The sequence below is a fragment of the Lynx canadensis genome, chromosome A2 (assembly GCF_007474595.2).
Source record: "Lynx canadensis isolate LIC74 chromosome A2, mLynCan4.pri.v2, whole genome shotgun sequence".
NCBI classification, from domain to species: Eukaryota; Metazoa; Chordata; class Mammalia; order Carnivora; family Felidae; genus Lynx; species Lynx canadensis.
The window spans coordinates 12,947,016-12,964,399 of NC_044304.2; the positions used below are offsets into that span (position 1 = coordinate 12,947,016).

Here is a 17,384-nt window from a genome sequence, read left to right on the forward strand (position 1 = left end):
GAGTGAGGAAGTGGGCCGGGGCCGGAGCGGAAACATGAAGAAAAGCAGAGAAAGCAACCCAGCCGTGGGCTCGGGCAACAGCAGGTGGCCGTGACCCCAGTGCTGCAGGCAGAAGGCAGGATGGGGGTGCCAAGAAGCAAAGGGAAGTGATGAGATGGGCATGGGGACGCCATGTGGGGGGCCTCTCCCCTCTGCTCCTCTCCCTGTAGCCGCAGCGATCCAGACATGTTTTGTCTGCCCCTCACTTGCCTTCCTCTAGCCCACCCACCTCGGGCTATACCGGAACCTGTCAAGCCCGTTCCCACCTCAGGGCCTTTGCTTGTGCTGTGCCTGCTCCCCAGTATTCTTTTTCCTCCAGCTTTTTGCATGGCTCGGGCTGTCACTTGCTTTAGGTCATGGCGCAAATCATGTCCCCGATCCCTCTCCACTCCTGGTATTTTCTACCTCTTCCTGTTCCAGTTTTCTTCCTCACCCTTCTCGTTACCTGACAGTTTTGTTGGTGTGCCAACGGATGGTCCGTGGGGGCTGGACCACGGTCTGCTTTACCCACTTCTGCATCCCTGGCACATAGTTCAAGGATGACACTCAGGCTGGCAAGGAGTGATGTTCGTTGACAGAAGAAACGAATCCGAATCCGGGGGCATTGGTGAGGGTTACAATCAGATGTCCCTGGTGGCTTCAACAAATGGAGGGTTAGCTCTTTTTCTGGAGGGAGGCCACCCAGGGCCGGTGGAGCAATGTCATGAACTCCTGGGGGGGGATCCCCGGTTCCTACACCATAGTTGTGCCATTGTCGGTATGTGGGTTTCACCTCACGGCCCAAGGTGGACTGCACCTGCTCCAGCCATCACATCCGCATTCTGGCCACGTGCACTCAACACTCTCCCATCTGAAAGCCTGCAAAACTCCCATTTGATCATATTTCAGAGTGCAGACTCTGCTTCTCCCCTCCCTCCCTCCCTCCCTCCCTCCCTCCCTCCCTTCACTAAACTGAGGGCTGCTGTCTGCTAGGCACTGGAGAGACAGGTTAAGGGGTAGGGAGACTCAACTAACCCAACCCAGTCCAGTGCTATGTGCACTGATGGAGGACAGGCTGACAAGACAGGAACACAAGGGACATATCTCATCAGTCCATGGCATACCGACAGCTCCCCCGCCCTCTCCCCCTGCGCCAGCCCTGACCCCAGGAACTGAGGCTGTCAGGCTGGGGGCTGCTGGGGGCTGGGCCAGGGCTGGATCCTCTCAGAACCCAGCACCACCCAGCAAGGGGTTGGCAGGGTGGGAGCGGGCACCAGGATTTAGACACCCCGTCCCTGCCCATCACCCCAACAACAGCTACTGGTCCCACCGGGTGTCTGCCCTGCGTCCCTCCTCCAACGCCAGCTGGGACTCTTGTCTTCCATACCCCCAAAGCACCCCCGGGGCTGCCCCAGCAGCCCCTGTAGAAACCAGCAGCTCTGGAGGCCTTGGTCCCAGGAGGACGCAGGTGCAGGGTGGGGCAGGGCAGGGGTGGGCATTCCCCACCGAGCCCAACAAACGCACACACCCACGCAGGGCCTATGTTCTGGCTTCTGAGCCCAGGCGGCTGGTCTCGGCGGCATCCAGGCCTCTTCCGGGCTGTCCTGCTCCCGGGGTGCCCCTGAGCCCAGAAACCTGGGGGTCGTGGGAGGGAAGGGAGTGTCTGCTTTGCTCTCGAGAGAGCCCCCAGTGACTGCAGCAGGATGGGTGGGCGGCCCTCGAGCCCCCTGGACAAGCGGCGGCAACAGCACCTGAGAGGTGAGCCGGCACGGGGTGAGGTGGGTCGGGGGCCAGGTGGGGTTCAGGGCCAAGTTTGTCCGACACGGTGGCTGACCGTAGCAGGATGCCCTACGGTCCAGATAAGCAACGAATATTCTTGTTTTGTATGAGTATGTCCCACGTTTTGCCTGGGGTACATACTTATGCGAAAAAATGACTCCTCAATTCTCTGAATTTCTTCTGAATTTCTCTGAAATTCAAATTTCATCGGCGTCCTGTACTTTTACTCGGTAAATCTGGTAGCCCTATTCAGGGCGTGGGTTCGGGGTGAGGTGGGAGGTGTCCCAAGCCCAGCCAGACCACCTGGGACGAGTTTTCTGCGGGGGACACGGTGGGGTCGAGAATCCTTCCGCCCTCCTGGACTCGTGATCTAGACCAGGAAGGAAAGCCAAGTTATCATTTCAAGAATGGCAGTTGATTGATGAGCACGGCGGAGAACCCCCACGCTCCCCACATCAGGGGAAGAAGGAGGGGTGGGCAACTGCCCACTGAGATGAGGGCCAAGCCGGGGCTGGAGGGAGGTGACGGAGTTGGTGGGCAGGTGTGGGGAGAGCATCCCAGATGGGGGAACAGCATGTGCACCGGCATGTGGCGTGTCTTACCAACACCCAGACCATCCAAGTTCACCCCACGGCCACTTACTGTGTGACCTTGGGTGAATGACTTCATCTCCTAGGTCTCATTCTCTTATCTGCAAAACAGGGATAGCAACAATGCCTATCTCATGGAACCATTGTAAGGATTCAGTAAGTTACTCTATGCCGTGTTTTTCTTTTTCTTTTCCTGTAGGGGCTTAAACAAGATAGATTTATTTCTCTCTCCTATAGGGAGGTACAGTGGCAGGCAGGCTGATACAAGTTAGACACCTGAACTCCTTCGCTTCGTCATTCTCCCATGCGTGGCTTTTGTGCCTAAGGCCACCTCATGGTGCATAATGCCTGCTGATGCTCCGGCCGTTGGGTCCACATTCCAGGCAGCAGGATGGATTCATGTTTTACCTACAGCCAAGTGCACACATCTTAGCGAAACCGCTTGGCGGACTTTAACACTTGTGTGGTCGCTTCCTAGATCGGGTCACCCCAGAAAATTCCCTGGTGCTAGGGTGAGGCTCTTAAAAGATTTTGAAAACCTCCCCATGGAAGGGGCAAGAGGGAACTCGGGTGGGATGGCTCCGTTCACCACCTCGATTGTGGCGATGGTTTCTTGGGCTGTAAAGGTGTCAAAGCTCATCAGATCGGATGCTCTATACGATTAAAATTTATTGTGCGTCTGTTATAAATTAAGCCCGGGTCACCTAAGTCCCCCACCCCCTGTTCCCACGTGGATGGAAACAGTCTGGAGGGTTCAGGGTGAATGGAATTTGGAGCACCTCTTGTTGGGCAGCTTTGGGGCAAGGGTAGGAGCTCACAAGCGGCTCCCCTGCCTGTTCGGCCCTCCCCAGGCAGGTCTGATTCAACCGCCTGAGTGTCCCCTTGTCCCTGCAGGCCAGGTGGACACCATGCTGAGGGACTTCCTGCCCTGCTACCGCGAGCAGCTGGCGGCCTCTGTCCTGCGACAGATCTCCCGTGAGCTGGGGCCCCAGGAGCCCACCGGATGCCAGCTGATGCGCAGTAAAGTGGGTGCCACAAAGGGAGGGGGCGCCGGTTCAGTTGGGGGCCCTCCTGACGCCTTCGCCCCTGCTGGCGCCGAGACCCGGGAAGACTGTTAAAATGCATCCTTTGAACAAACGTGCACTGGGCCCCTACTGCGTACCACGTCCTAGGCCGGACGCTGGGGACACAGTGGCGGTGGGGGTGGGTCCTGCCATGCGCCCCCCACCCCCCACCCCCGGCTCACAGCGTGACGGGGAGAGGAATGACAGACGACTGTGTCGTGTTGCAGCATCATTGCCGATAGGTGCCGTGAAGACAAGACGAGAGGCAGTGCTGGGGGCGGGGGCGGGGAGTCGGGGGGCAGGGAGGCCCCCTCTGAACGGAGATGTACAGGACGAGAAATTGCTGGACGCGTAGGGGGAGGGCACAGCCAAATCCTGAAGTTGGGAAAGGCTCGTCTTGTCTACTGGGCATGAAACACGCCCCTTGGACCCTCGAGCCTTTGCACGTGCGGCACCCTCTGCCTGACGCCCTCTCCCTGTTCCTCCTCATGCTTCGGCCACCGCTTCTTCCAAGAAGCCTTCCCTGATCAGCACAGCCCCTCCCCGGGCTGGGTGCCTCCTCTGGGATCCCCGTCCCGCTGTGTATCCAGGGAAGCCTTGGGTCACACGTCTGCCTCCCCCATCTCTCTGCCCTGGGAGGGCAGGGGCCAGGCTTTGTCCCCACCCCCCCCCACCCCACATCCCTTGCGTCCACGTGGTGCCTGCACCCAGTAGGAGCTCAGGACGTTTCTTGATAGGACGTAAGAGCCTAGAGCTGCCTGGCCCCAGCTCCAGATGTTGCCAAGCCAACAAATGACTCCACATGCCCTCTACCACACACCCTGTCCTCACCAGCCTGGGAAATGAGTCTCTGACTAGTGAGGAAACTGCAGCACCCGAGGTCGCCCTGCCAGTGAGGGGCAAGGCAGGATTTGAGGGGCGCCTGGGTGGCTCAGTCGGTTAAACATCTGACTTCAGCTCAGGTCATGATCTCGCGGTCCGTGAGTTCGAGCCCCGCGTCGGGCTCTGTGCTGACCGCTCAGAGCCTGGAGCCTGCTTCAGATTCTGTGTCTCCCTCTCTCTCTGCCCCTCCCCTGCTCATGCTCTGTCTCTGTCTCTCAAAAAATAAACATTAAAAAAAAAACAAACAAAACAAGAGGCAAGGCAGGATTTGAACCTGGAGCCCATGCTGGTTGCTGACACTTCCCCGATCAGGGCTCTGAGTTGTTCCTACCTCTCTCAGATGACTCCTTTTTCAGCTCTGCCTGCCCTGGGGTGGAGGCTTCCCGACACTGTGGACACAGAGCCCTCTCTCACCCGGGACTCTCCTTGTCCTGCCTAAGGCATCATGGGACCGCGGGTGTGGTCCCCACCTGCCCCTTTACCGCCTGTAGGTTCCGGCCACGGGGGCCAGGGCACAGTTGACGTTGGGGTTCGGCAGTGTGGGGGCTTTCCCCTGGCTTCAGTTTGAACATCTTACAAAACGCTTATCATATATAATTTCTAGAATCATGTTTTAACAATATCACTAGGAAAAATCTCAGACCTCAGAAAAGGTTTGGAGAATCATTTAACCAACACGTGACTTTCTATCAAAGAATGAAAACATCACAAACGCAGTTAGCATATTCACAGAGTATTTATCGAGCACCATCTGGGTTACCGGGACTTGCTCTGGGACCCGGTGATGAAATAAAAGGCACACGGTTCAGGTGGCCAGGTAGTGAGAAGAGTAACAAAGGTGATAAAACAAAGTGATGCCCCATCCTGCCCAAGGGAGGGGTCTGTGGGCAGAGGACTGGCTGTTTCTCCCATGAAGGTAAACTCCACCAGCTCCACGGCCCAGCAACCCCACTTGTATCAGTTAGCTAATGCTGCATAACAAAACATCCCACAACCAGTGGCTGGAAACAACACACACGTATTACAGTTGCTGTGGGTCAGGAACCCAGACACAGCCTCCTGAGTTTCCTTCTTTCAGGGTCTCTCACAGGCTGCCATCAAGAAGTCGGCCAGGGCTGGGGCGCCTGGGTGGCTCAGTCGGTTAAGTGTCCGACTTCGGCTCAGATCACGATCCCGCGGTTCGTGAGTTCGAGCCCCACAGCGGGCTCTGTGCCGACAGCTCGGGGCGTGGAGCCTGCTCCGGATTCTGTGTCTCCGTCGCTCTCTGCCCCTCCCAGACTTGCACTCTGTCTCTCTCAAAAATGAATAAACCTTAAAAAAAAAAAAAAAAAAAAAGACGTTGGCCAGGGCTGGGGTGTCATCTGAGGCTCAGGGGGAAAGTGGGGACAAGGTGTCTGCCCCCAGGACTGCGGGGAGGGCTGAATCCGCGTGTATTTGGAGCTGTCCCAAACAAGTGCATGCTGTCCCAAACAAGTGCAGGCTTAGAAAGGTAGCAGGGCCACCTCAGCAGCACCCGGGCGCCCTGGATTTGGTAGAGCCTGGGATGGGGGGTGTGGAGTGGGGTGCTCTCCAGGCGGTCTGGACGTGGAGACACCGGTCTGTGCCCCTGACACCCACTGGTCCCTCTTCCCGCAGAAGCTTCCCCGAGTCCGTGAGCACCAAGGGCCTCTGACCCAGCTGTGGGGCCACCCGCCTCGGTGGCAGCCGATCTTCTGTGTCCTGCGGGGGGATGGCCGCCTGGAGTGGTTCAGCCATAGGGAGGTAAGGAAGCGGCTCTCCTCCCTTCCCCCCTGGCCTCGCCAGGCCACGCTCCTCGGCATGGGTTCTGGGGTCCAGCTCCCAACATGGTCCTCTCTCCTGTCTTCAGTCACCTAGTGTGAATCGAGGGTCCCTATGAGATGGGCCTGGGGTGGGCAACCACCCCCCCGCTGGGCTGGGTAGGAAAACCGAGGTCCAGGCCAGGAGTCGCGACTTCCTCGTGGTCATCAGCAGAGCTGAGGTTGAAACCGAGAGGCCTTCGCACATCACGCCTGGCTGGGGAGCTCGGGCAGGTCATTTGTGCTCCTGGGACTCAGTTTCCACCTCTGTGAAATGGGTTGGTGCTGGTCCCCGTCATATGGGGCTGTGAGGATTCAAGGAGATAACCTTCGTATATTATTTAGGACTGGCCTAGCACCCAGTGGGTACTGGGTGCTCGACTACAGGGGAGGGAGGGAGGGAGGAGGGGTGGGGGACTTCCCTAGCTAACCCCAAGCCTTCCCCTGATCCCACAGTTAGGACACGGAAGCCGTGGTTTAGACCTGTCCCCAGTTGGTTCTCTGGATGTCTTTCATAGGAATATGAGAATGGGGGCCATCCCCTCAGCTCCGTGGCCTTGACAGGGTATACTGTCCTGACTTCCCAGCGTGAATATCTCTGCCTGTTGGATGCTCTCTGCCCAGTCTCCTCAGGTAAGGTTCCCGAGATCGAGATCTCAAGAGCACGTTTCTTAATGTCAGAACTGTTGACAGTTGGGGCCAAATCATCCTTTGCAAGGGGCGGGGCACCCTATACATTGCGGGATGTTAAACAGCATCCGTGGCCTCCACCCACTCGATGCCCGTAGGACACCCCCACCCCCCGCGAGGTGTGACCATCAAAAATATCTCCAGACACTATCAAGTGTCCCCCGGGGGCAGCATTGCCCTTTGGGTGAGTACCCCAGCTCTAGCAAGAGAAATATCCACTCTTACTAGAGTGAGAAGGAGAGTTGGGACACTAGACCAGAACCAAAGTAGCGAGGGTAAAAACAATAAAACCCGATGTTAGCAAGCATGTGGGGAGATAGTCACGGGTGGGTGGGGCTATCACACAGATTTGCTGCAGGGGGCACTGTTCAGCCTAGCATTCCCAGGAGGGTTTCCCACCCTCCCTCCCTTCCCTCCTCCTTCTACTTCCTCTCTCTACCCCCCTCTCTCTTTCATGACCACAATACCGTGCAGGAATAGGGAAAGGAACCGCATTATCGGACCGGCATATGTATGACGAGTGCTCAGCGCGGGGCTCGTGTGATCTCACTGAGCCTGCCCAGAAGCCGGCCCCATCGCTAACTACCCCATTGCACAGATGAGGCCACTGAGGCTGAGGACTGTCACACAGTAAGGGACAGCGCCAGAATCGCATTTCTGCTTCACTGTGGCGCTATCCTGCCACCAAACGATGCAAAGAGGTAGCAATAAGGACGGTTTGCAGAAATGTCGGTGCTAGCGGAAAGAAGAAAAGCTATCCGAATACCCGGCCCTCAGGGGTTGATGAAATCAATTATGGCCCAGCCCTGAGAAAGGAAAGCTGGGTAGCCGCCGAAGGCGCCCCAGACGTACGCAGGAACAAAAAGGCCAGTTATAGACCGGAAAAGTCCATCTTCTCACTCAGATGCACATCGTGCGCTTTGTGCGGACTTTAAAATCTGGGGTAATGCCCCCCAACAAAGCGTTAAAGGCTGTTATTGCCTCCGGAGGCTGCCGTTGAAGGGCCGGGATGCCCAGGGGTTTCCACCTTCTGGATTCCTGCATTTTGCTGCAGTTCTGGAAATCAGAAGAAAAAAGTGAGGATTTAGGGCCCCCCCCCCGCAATAAATTAACCCCCTCCCCCAAAATTCACTCACCCTGGCTCCCCCACAGTTCTCCCAACGGGTCATCGATATCACTTTTAGGCCCATTTTATAGGCAGGGAAACCGAGGTCCAGGTAGGAAAAGCGTGCCCTACACATAGAGCTAGCAAGTGACTTGGCCGGGTTTGAATCTGGCCCTGGCTGACTCCCAGGGCAAGCAGGGCTCAGATGACGACGTGCCAACTCAGACAGACGGGTGGTGGCTGTCCAGGCCTCCGTGTTGAGGAGGATGCTGAGGCTCAGAAACAACGCTGGGATGGCTGGCTGATGTCTCCCCTGGGCGCACCGCCCCCTGGGACCGAGCCAGAATAAGGATAGTGCAACTATGTTAGCAACTGCCCGCGCGGGCGGTGGGGGGGGGGGGGGTATTTTCATGGGTGTTTTCTTCCAGCGAATGAACGATTGATTGTAGAGCGAATGAGTGAAGGATGACACAGCCTCCTCCGTCTGCTTCCAGGAGAGCATACCCAGGAAGAGCCCGAACCCCTCCTGGAAATGCCCGTGAACTTCCCCCTGTTCCTGCAGCACCCCTTCCGCCGGCACCTCTGTTTCTCCGCGGCCACGGGGGAAGCGCGGCGGGCTTGGAGGCTGGCCCTCCAGGGTGGCATCCGGCTCCGTGGGACAGGTGGGTCCCGGGAAAGGTCAGGCAGCTGCGTGTCCTGGGGTCCGAGGCGAGATAGCTCCGCCCCTGCTGGCTGTGGGGTCCTCTCCCAAGTTTCCAATTTACTTACAAAATGGATTCTGGCGGGGAGACAGACGTGACAACAGGCTGTGATGGGGACACGGCCCTGTGGGAGCTTAGCCTGGGAGATCAGGGAGGGCTGCTCAGAGGAGGGTGTGTTGAAGCTGGGGCCAGCCAGGGGAAGAAGGGGAACAGGACCAACATGCATGTTGAGCAGGCTGTTGAGCGCACAGATGTGCCTATCAGGAGGGGCCGTGCAGCCCGGCCTGTGACTGCCCACAGGGGATGCTTTTTCCTAAATCGGAGTATCAAGGTGCCTTATGGGCCGGTGATGGTCCTGGGGCACCATGTTCCCTGCAGAGGGCCCTGCTTGTGCAAGCGTCTGGAGATGGGTGAGATTTAGGTGTCTGGGGACCTGGTGAGGAGGTGGAGGGCTTCCTGCCCGGGTGAGAGGGAGCCGGGCAGAGGTGAGAGCAGGGGAGAAGTGGGCTGGCACTCAGGAACTGCCCCCTCAGTCTTACAGCGCAGTCAGGCCCCCGCAGCCCGTGCCTTCCTGGACGCCTTAAGACTCTATCGGCAGCGCCGAGGCCACTTTGGCGAGGACGACGTGACCCTGGGCTCGGATGCCGAGGTCAGTGCGGTGCAAAGCCGCCCCTGGGACCCCTCTAGGCCCGCCGCGGGCACCTACGGGCCCCCTCTCCCGCAGGTGCTGACCGGGGTGCTGATGCGGGAGCTGCTGCCGGCGCTGCGAGCCCAGACCCTGCCCGGCCTGCGGGGGGCCAGCCGCAACCGTGCCTGGGCCTGGACCGAGGTACACGCGGGTGGCCGCACAGGGGGATAGAGGCCAGACCCTGGGGCCCGTCTTCCCCTCCCCGCGACTGTCCCCTAAACTCTCTGCGCGTCTCTCTGGCTCTCCGTCTCTGTGTCTCTCTTCCCCCATCCCGCCCCATCTCGGCTCGCTGTCGCGCCTCTGGCCCGTGTGGGGTCCCCTTGGCCGGTCCGGGCAGCTCCTAGACGCAGTCCACGCTGCCGTCCTGGCCGGGGCCTCCGCCGGGCTCCGCGCCTTCCAGCCGGAAAAGGACGAACTGCTGGCGGCCCTGGAGAAGACCATCCGCCCGGACGTGGACCAGATTCTGCAGCTGCGGGCGCGCGTGGCGCGGAGGCTGCGGGGTGAGACCTGGGGGCGGGGCCAGGGCCGGGAGGGGCGGGGCCTGGGGGGCCTGACTGGTAGGCGGGGAACTGGGTGGGCGTAAGGGGTGGGGCCGAGGATCCGGACCCAAGACCCAGCGGGACAGGGCAGGACAAAGAAAGGGCGGGGCATGAGGGGCGGGGTATAAGTTGGAGTATGGGCGTGGCCTTGGGCCAAGGCTGGAGGATGCCAGACAAGGGCGGGGTCAAAGAGCGAGGTCGCGGCCGTGGAAAGGCGGCGGGCTAGGGGTGGGGCTAATGACATCCAGTCGGGAGAGGGGTGGAGGCACAGGTAGTGGCAGACCTGACCCGGGTTGTCCCGGTCAGACGGCGGAGGCTCCCACTCCGCTCAGTGACAAAGACAAACCGGGTTGGAATCCAGACTCTGGCCTCTCGGGCGTACGGCTTTCAGCTCATTGCTGCCGCACGCAAAGCCTCAGTTTTCTCACCTGTAAAATGGTAGAAGAGGGCGCTCAGAGTCTGAGCCCCTGTCCTCCTCGTGCTGAGCCCCGGGCCGCCTGCGCCCCCTTTGCGGAGCACCTTGCGGAGGAGACCCGGGCTAGTGTCTTCCCATTCCAGGGGAGGTCGAGGGCCCCCTGGAGTCCTGCCTGCGCGGGAGGGTGGACACACAGCTGTCCCGGGTCACGCAAAAGCTGCTGAGCACCGTGGAAGCCGTGCTCTCAACAGTGCAGACCCTCCTAGCCCAGGGCATGGACCGCCTGTCTCGCCACCTGCGTGGGAGCCCCTCTAGCACCCGCTTGCGCAAGGAGGTGAGCTCCCGGGGTGGGTGGGGTTCATTCGACGGACGTGCGGCGTGTTAACCTCACAGAAGAGTTGCGTGAACCCTCTCACTTTCTGTTTGAAAGCCTCCTTTGAAAACTGTTTCCGAACTTTGCCCTAGGGTGCTTTTTTTCTTATTGTAGACCACCATGCTCTGGTCGTTGAGGGGTACAGTTTGAAACACGGTCGGGGGGGGGGGGAGCAAAATGACAAGAGGAGGATTTTAGCAACATGCGTCTGGAATCACCTACCCTCAAATCCCTCCTCTTCCCGTTCCTCTGTTTGCCAGAGCCCACCCCCCCCATCCCCTAAAAATGAACACCTACTAAGTGCCAGGAAAACTTCAACTCATCAGGCCTCCGTTTCATAATCACCTCCTCTAGGAACTTTCCCTGCTCCCTCTCTGCATCCACAGCTACCTGTGCTTCCTTCCTCACAGACACATTTATACACCTCTGTAGTCGATTGTCGATAGTTTATCCTCCCCAACTTTTCTGGGAGCTCCTTGAGGGCAGAGACCATATGGGGTCACTCCATTTCTGTGGCCCCAGAGCCAAGGACAGAGAGGGGATCGGGTGACGGGTGCGGGTGTGACAAGGGCTGGTGTGCCTGTTGCCCCTCAGTCGTGCCAGCACGGGCGTGTTACCCATTCCTTCCAGGTTTTACCATTTTATGTCCTACACCATACCTGTGGTCTTTATTACGCATTTTGGGGGTCATGGCTGAGGTGGGATGTGTTTCCGTTTGCATTTCTCTTGCTACGAATTGGCTGTGAGGTCCTTGGCCCGGCTTTTCCATCGACTGATGGTGTTTTTCTCACCTGACTGCCATCGGGGCACAGGTTTACTCGTTTGGGGAGATGCCATGGGACTCAGAGCTGATGCACGCCTGCTACCGTGAGGCTGAGCGAAGCCAGAAGCGTCTGGGGCAGCTGGTGGCGCCATTTGGCTTCTTTGGCACACGAAGCCTGGTATTTGGGGCCCAGGATCTCGCACAGCAGGTGAGGGCGAGTGGGGGGTATCCCGCGCACATCAGCCCATAAGCAGGCTGTGACCACACGTGGTGGACAGGGCCGTGGTGCTATGGGAGCTCTGAAGAGACACTCGATTCATCTCCAGGGTTAGGAGGACCCCCCAGGAGGAGAGGACTTTCAAACTGAAGCAGCGGTGGGAGGAATGGGGGGTGGAATACGTCCTGGGTAGAGGGAACAGCCCTGGGAGGTGAGGGAGTTCGTCTGCATTTGGAAGCCATTTAGAGACACTGGGCTGTAGGCTCCAAGTGAGGGCAGCAAGGCGGGAGATTTGCCGGCAAGGTGGAGGGGCAGGTGGGTCAGGGACTTGAGTATGGGGTTAAGGGGCCAGGCTCTGTCCTGAGGGCCATGGGGAGCCACAGCAGGTGTGTGAGCAGGGGAGGGGCGTGACCAGATTCAAAATTTAGGAAGCCCTACCTGCTGTGGGGAAGAGAGGCTGTTGGGGGCAGGAATAGAGGAGGCAGGAAGGAGGCCTGAACCAGAATGGGCACTGTTGGTGGAGAGAAGTGGCGTGTGTTTGAAGGCCAAGGGAACGGGGCCTGCTAATTGACATGGTGAGCGAAGGAGACGGGGATGGAGAAGACCGAGTGCTGCCTGGTACAGTTGTTCAAGTCGTACGCTGCACAAGAGCGCTCAGCCAAACGAGGCTGAACTCTGACCGGCTCTCCGCTCCCCAGGCCGAGCACCCAGGCACCATCCTCCAGAGCGGAGGGCACTTTCTGCTAGATTACACACAGATCCCCACTGATTGGATGGTGCCCCAGTCCCGAGAGGAAGGGGATGCTGTTTCCTGAAACAAGAAGGAGGCTGGGGAAAAGTGACTGGTCGGGTCAGTCTGCGTGCTGAGAAGGGTCAGCCAGGCAGGCACGGGGCTCCGTCGGCCGGAGCGTGATTCTCGGGGTTCTAGCAGTTACTCTTCCCGCAGCTTATGGCTGACGCCGTGGCCACCTTCCTACAGCTGGCGGACCAGTGTCTGACCACAGCTCTGGACTGCACCCAGGCTGCCCAGCAGTTGGAGAAAGTCAGGGGGCGTGTGCTGAAGGTGAGGTCCACCGGGAGGGCATGGCAGATAGCAGATGGCAGTGGGCCCGGGCGCTCAGAGGGCCACTGGACTGGCCGCTGCTGCCTTTCCCCCCGCAGAAGTTCCAGTCGGACAGCAGCTCAGCGCGGAGGAGGTTCATCCGTGGATGGTTGCTTTGTATCTTCTTGCCCTTTGTGTTGACCCAGCTGAAGAGTAGCTGCAAAGCGGTGAGTAATGGGGCACATACACGCAGGGCCCAGAGGACAGCCATGTGCCTGTGTCTTTCTATAAAAGTGGGCAGAATGCTCTCTCTCTCAGAGACTGTTGTTCCCTGAGCCCTGTGGTTGGGTTGGATGGGGGGCCCATGCATTGTATCTCAGCGAAGGGAGGAGGCAGAGAGGGAATGTGGGGGGGGGAGGGGTCGCCAGGTGGCCAGGGAGGCTCTTCCTGAAAATGACACCTGCGAAGCAGTGAACTGATGGCATGAGCCATGTCCTGGCGAAGACACAGCATGTGCAAAGACCCTGAGGTAGGACTATGCCTGGTGCGTTGGAGGCAAGCGTGGCTGGTGCTCAGTGAGTGAGGGGGTTGGAAGGCAATGAGAGAGGACGTCACGGGGGCCCGGTCACACAGGGCCACCAGGCAGGGGTCTGCTTCAGGCGCTCACACGATCCTCTAGAAGAAGAAGCTGGGGAGGGGGGTTGGCCAACAGAGATCCCCGCACAATTCCCATTGAGATGTGCCGTGCTGTGGTTCATCAACGCCCGCAGCAACCTGAGGGCATATGGATCCAGGAGTTCATTTTAAAGATGAGGAAACTTAGTCCCAAGGTCCCCCAGCTGATCAGGGTCAAGGTCGCAGCCCTCTCCTCCAGCCCAACCCCTCACCCACCTCTGTTCTAGGAGCTGCCTGAGTTCGAAGGGGAGGTCCTCGCTGTGGGTAGCCCGGCCCTGACCATCGAGGGTACCTATGAAGACGTTGTCCGTGGGGTCCTGCTGCAGAGGATTGATGGAGGTGAGCCCCGTTCCTCTATGGCTCAAGGAGGCCTGGTGCCCCCTGGCTGTATATACCAAGCTCTCCCGGGTTCCCCATCACCTCTTACTTCCTGTGAACACTAACCTTTGACTGAATGTTAGGACTGGGACAGATGGGGACTAGGGTGAGCGAGTCTTAGAAGGGCAGTGATGGAGGTTCCCTAAAGGAGGGGGCATTGGGGCAAGGCTGTAAGGGGTGTGTAGGAGTTCTCAGGCTGAAGGCAAGGAGGCAAAATTCAGAAACTGGGGATAGAAGACACATTGACCTTTATTCATTCAGCAACCACTCCCTGTTTTGTTTTTTTTGTTTGTTTTTTGTTCTTTGTTTTTTTCTGGGCTGGCGTTGAAGCCCCGAGAGTTCTTGGATCTTCTGGGCTGGGAAGTGGTTCCAGAACCATCTCTTCTCCTTCTTGCTTCTTCAGTTTGCTTGTGACCCACTGCCTGTGACTGAAGAGATGTGTGCTCGGATGAGCCATGTGACTTTCAGGGAATGTCATGGCATCCCCGTGGCTGATACAGAGGATATGAAGGGGAATGGAAGGAGAGGAGGCAGGAGGCTGCTGGGGCAGGTGTGCAGGGCCTTGAATAACAGGCAGAGGAGGTTAGGCTTTATTGGGCAGGCAATGGGGAGCCATGGAGGGTGTGTGAGCAGAGGGCAACACCGGCCACACCGGAAGCCAGGGGAGGAGGTTGAGGGCACAGTCCTAGAGGCAAAGGATGGACTGAAGGTGCAGCACACAAGGGGATAGAGCCCAGGCGTGAAGCTGAGGTGGGAGCCTGAGGTTGTTGGGCGTCACTGAGGGCACAGGAGGGGCCACGACACTGGGAATGGTGTTTACAGGGAAGAGTGGAGTCCTGGAGCGCCTGTATCTGAAGGAGCAAACAGGAAGTAGGGACACAGAAGGAGCAGTTGGAGGGGGGGGGACCCAAAGACAGTAGGGTTCTAGGAGCCAGGAAGTAAGGGTGACAAAAAGAACTAAGTTCCCTTAGAAAAGGGGCATTTTAAATGGAAGAAGGCTGTTCTCTAATTGGAAACAAACAAACAAAAAAACCCGGAAACAGGTAACCTCAGAGAGTCTCTATTCCTAGAGGGGTCCTTGGTGGTGTTTCATCCTTAATTGACTTGTAATGTCTGCTTGGAGTGTTGTGTTGGCAGGTAGGGTTGGTAGGGGGCTCAGTGAAGATGTGGGGATCGACTAGCAATGTCTGTCACGGCCACAGGTATGGAGAGAGGGTTATTTGAGCCACTTGTTTTGGGTTCCTGGTTGAGACATTTCCTGCCATCCTTTGCCCTCTTGTGGCCTCTCTGAGAGAACGCATGGCATCCCCAGATGGGTCCAAAGGTTTATCTCTTGCTTTAGAACTGAAAAAGGCCCTTGGTGTCAGCGACACGTCCTGCGCTCTGGATGGCTGCTCGGAGGCCCCATGGGACCCGACAGGAGCAGGTGAGGATCTCACAGGCTCTTGGGCCATCCAGTGAATTGTTGGGGGGATGGTTCTTAAGTGTGGATTCCTGGATGGAACGGCGTATACCTTATCTCCTGACCCAGCCAGCTTGGCCAAGCTCACGGTAAACAAGGGCAGTGGGGAGCCACAGTGTTTGTCTGAGCCAGAGGTACCCTCTGACATGCACATGAATTTGTGTCCTATCGCATATTGCCAGGCCTCTGTGGAGCCTCTCCCAGTAGCTACCGGTTCCCAACACTGCAAGGGGAGCTCATGGCGATGGGAGCCTTGGGCTCACCACAAGCCAGGGCTGCTCTGGGAGAGGGGTACAGGGAGCCATGCTCAGCACCGGGGCACCCTGACCTCCTACTGCAGGATCCTACAGCGAGCGCTTTGTTGGAGCAGTAAATGCATGTAGGACTGAGGCTGACACTGCTGGGAGGTGCCGGGGTCCTCAGCTCCAGCTGTGAGATGGAAATGTGTCATGGGGACTTCCCTGAAATGGGGCAGAAAACAACGGATCCAACCAGAAGCAGGCCAGGAGGCAGGACGGCTATAATCTGGATGTTCAGCACCCGGAGTAGGGGCAGGGATTCTGGAAGAGCTGACAGCTCAACCCCCTTGAGTATTACTGTTACGAGAGCCTTATGAGCCCACCCAACTAAGCAGTTCCCACATTTTTCATCCACGGAGACTCTGAGATCATGTGTGTTGTTTTTGGCTGCTCACTTTTGTGTGTGTGGGGGGGGTCATTTGTTACACAGCAGCAGCTCACGGATACACCACTGATCTGGGCTAGCATCCCATAGTTGGTCAGTGCAGATAAACTGAAGAATATTCACACTTGCTGGCGTAAATGGAGATTCAACAGTCTTAGAAAGCCTCCTGGGTGTCAAAATATTTGGGGCTGTGCAATTGAGGATGAGGTCTTGTTGAACGGGCCCCTGAATGTTTTTAACCGGAATCTAACCAGTGATGGTTATTTTGCTTCTAGTCTTTTGAGCTGTTATTGCTTCAGGAAATGACCTTGAACAGACTTTCCAAGCAAGCGCGGGTCTCCGGGTAAATCCCCTAATACGAAATCTCAGGGTTTAGAGCATTTGTGTTTGTTACTTCAACGGCAGGGTCCAGAGCATTCTCCACCAAGGTGGTCCCACCTGGTGCCCCTCACCTGTATGCAGGTGGCCCATTTCCCCATCGGCTGCACAGGCTATCCGCTGACTCGGGGTTTCTCAGATCTTCTGAGTGAATAATGGTGTCTGGTTGTCATCTTAATGAGCATGTCTAATTGGAGAGGAGATTGAGCATCTTTTCACGTGTTCATGAGATGTTTTTAGCTTCTTTTTGGTGAAACTTTGCTCCTCTCCTTGGCCCATTTACCTTCTGGGTGCTTATAATTTCTGCTTAGTTTCTTTTGCTAGGCTTACATTTACTGAGCATTTATTACGTGTCGTGCATCTGATGTATTTTCTCTTCCTTATGACGCTTTCTATTTTACAGATGAGGAAACTGAGGCTCAGAGAGGGACTTGTCCCAGGCAACCAGGCTCTGGTGCCGAGGTCCAGCCGCTCTGCTCACGGCCTCCTCCAGGAACATCCACAGCGGCGTCTCGACCGCATCTCTCTTCGTTCCCATCGGACAATTAAGTCAAAGCATCCACACCATTTCAAGGCTTTTATTTTTCTTTTATTATTAAACAAATTTTTTTAAATGTTTATTCATTTTTGAGAGACAGGGACAGAGTGTGAGCAGGGGAGGGGCAGAGAGAGAGGGAGACATAGAGTCTGAAGCAGGTTCCAGGCTCCAAGCCGTCAGCCCAGAGCGCAACACGGGGCTCGAACTCATGAACTGTGAGATCACGACCTGAGCAGAAGTCTGACGCTTAACCGACTGAGCCACCCAGGCGCCCCTCGAGGCCTTTATAACCCTCATATCTCTACCTCGTTCCTCTCCAGAAACGCTGGGTTTCTTTACCCTCCCACCAACAGCATTTGTGCACGTTCTCTGTATCCTTCCCAAACACTAGGAATGTCCATAAGAGAAAAGAAAAAGTCAGTTGGAGGGACGCACACATTTCATCGTTTCACTTTGAATTTCTTTAATGATTGAATTGAACCTAAAAATAGGCTTATTGCCATTTTTCTGTTTGTGCTTTTTTTTTTTTAATTTTTTAAAGTGTATTGCCAGTTCATGGCTTTGCCTACTTTTCTCTTCAGTAGAT

General features: G+C 57.1%; 1 protein-coding gene across 6 annotated transcripts; it reads left to right on the forward strand.

Annotated features, from left to right (window-relative positions):
• Positions 1-1,523: 1,523 nt before the first annotated feature.
• Positions 1,524-16,874, forward strand: NIBAN3 (niban apoptosis regulator 3). Of its 6 annotated transcripts, XM_030304038.1 has the most exons (15): positions 1,524-1,776; positions 3,282-3,412; positions 5,969-6,094; positions 6,669-6,783; positions 8,440-8,607; positions 9,180-9,295; positions 9,371-9,475; positions 9,672-9,834; positions 10,432-10,622; positions 11,474-11,632; positions 12,588-12,704; positions 12,803-12,910; positions 13,586-13,697; positions 15,079-15,162; positions 16,664-16,874. In XM_030304038.1, the coding sequence occupies exons 1-15, from the start codon at positions 1,722-1,724 to the stop codon at positions 16,807-16,809; spliced, it is 1,896 nt and encodes a 631-aa protein (XP_030159898.1). In that variant the 5' UTR covers positions 1,524-1,721; the 3' UTR covers positions 16,810-16,874. The 6 variants fall into 6 exon arrangements, 5 of the variants coding, with proteins under 5 accessions (XP_030159898.1, XP_030159905.1, XP_030159915.1 ...); XR_003966264.1 differs by lacking the exons at positions 1,524-1,776; positions 16,664-16,874 and adding an exon at positions 14,067-14,286 and having other exon boundaries at positions 1,802-3,412; XM_030304028.1 differs by lacking the exon at positions 1,524-1,776 and having other exon boundaries at positions 1,807-3,412; positions 12,621-12,704.
• Positions 16,875-17,384: the final 510 nt, after the last annotated feature.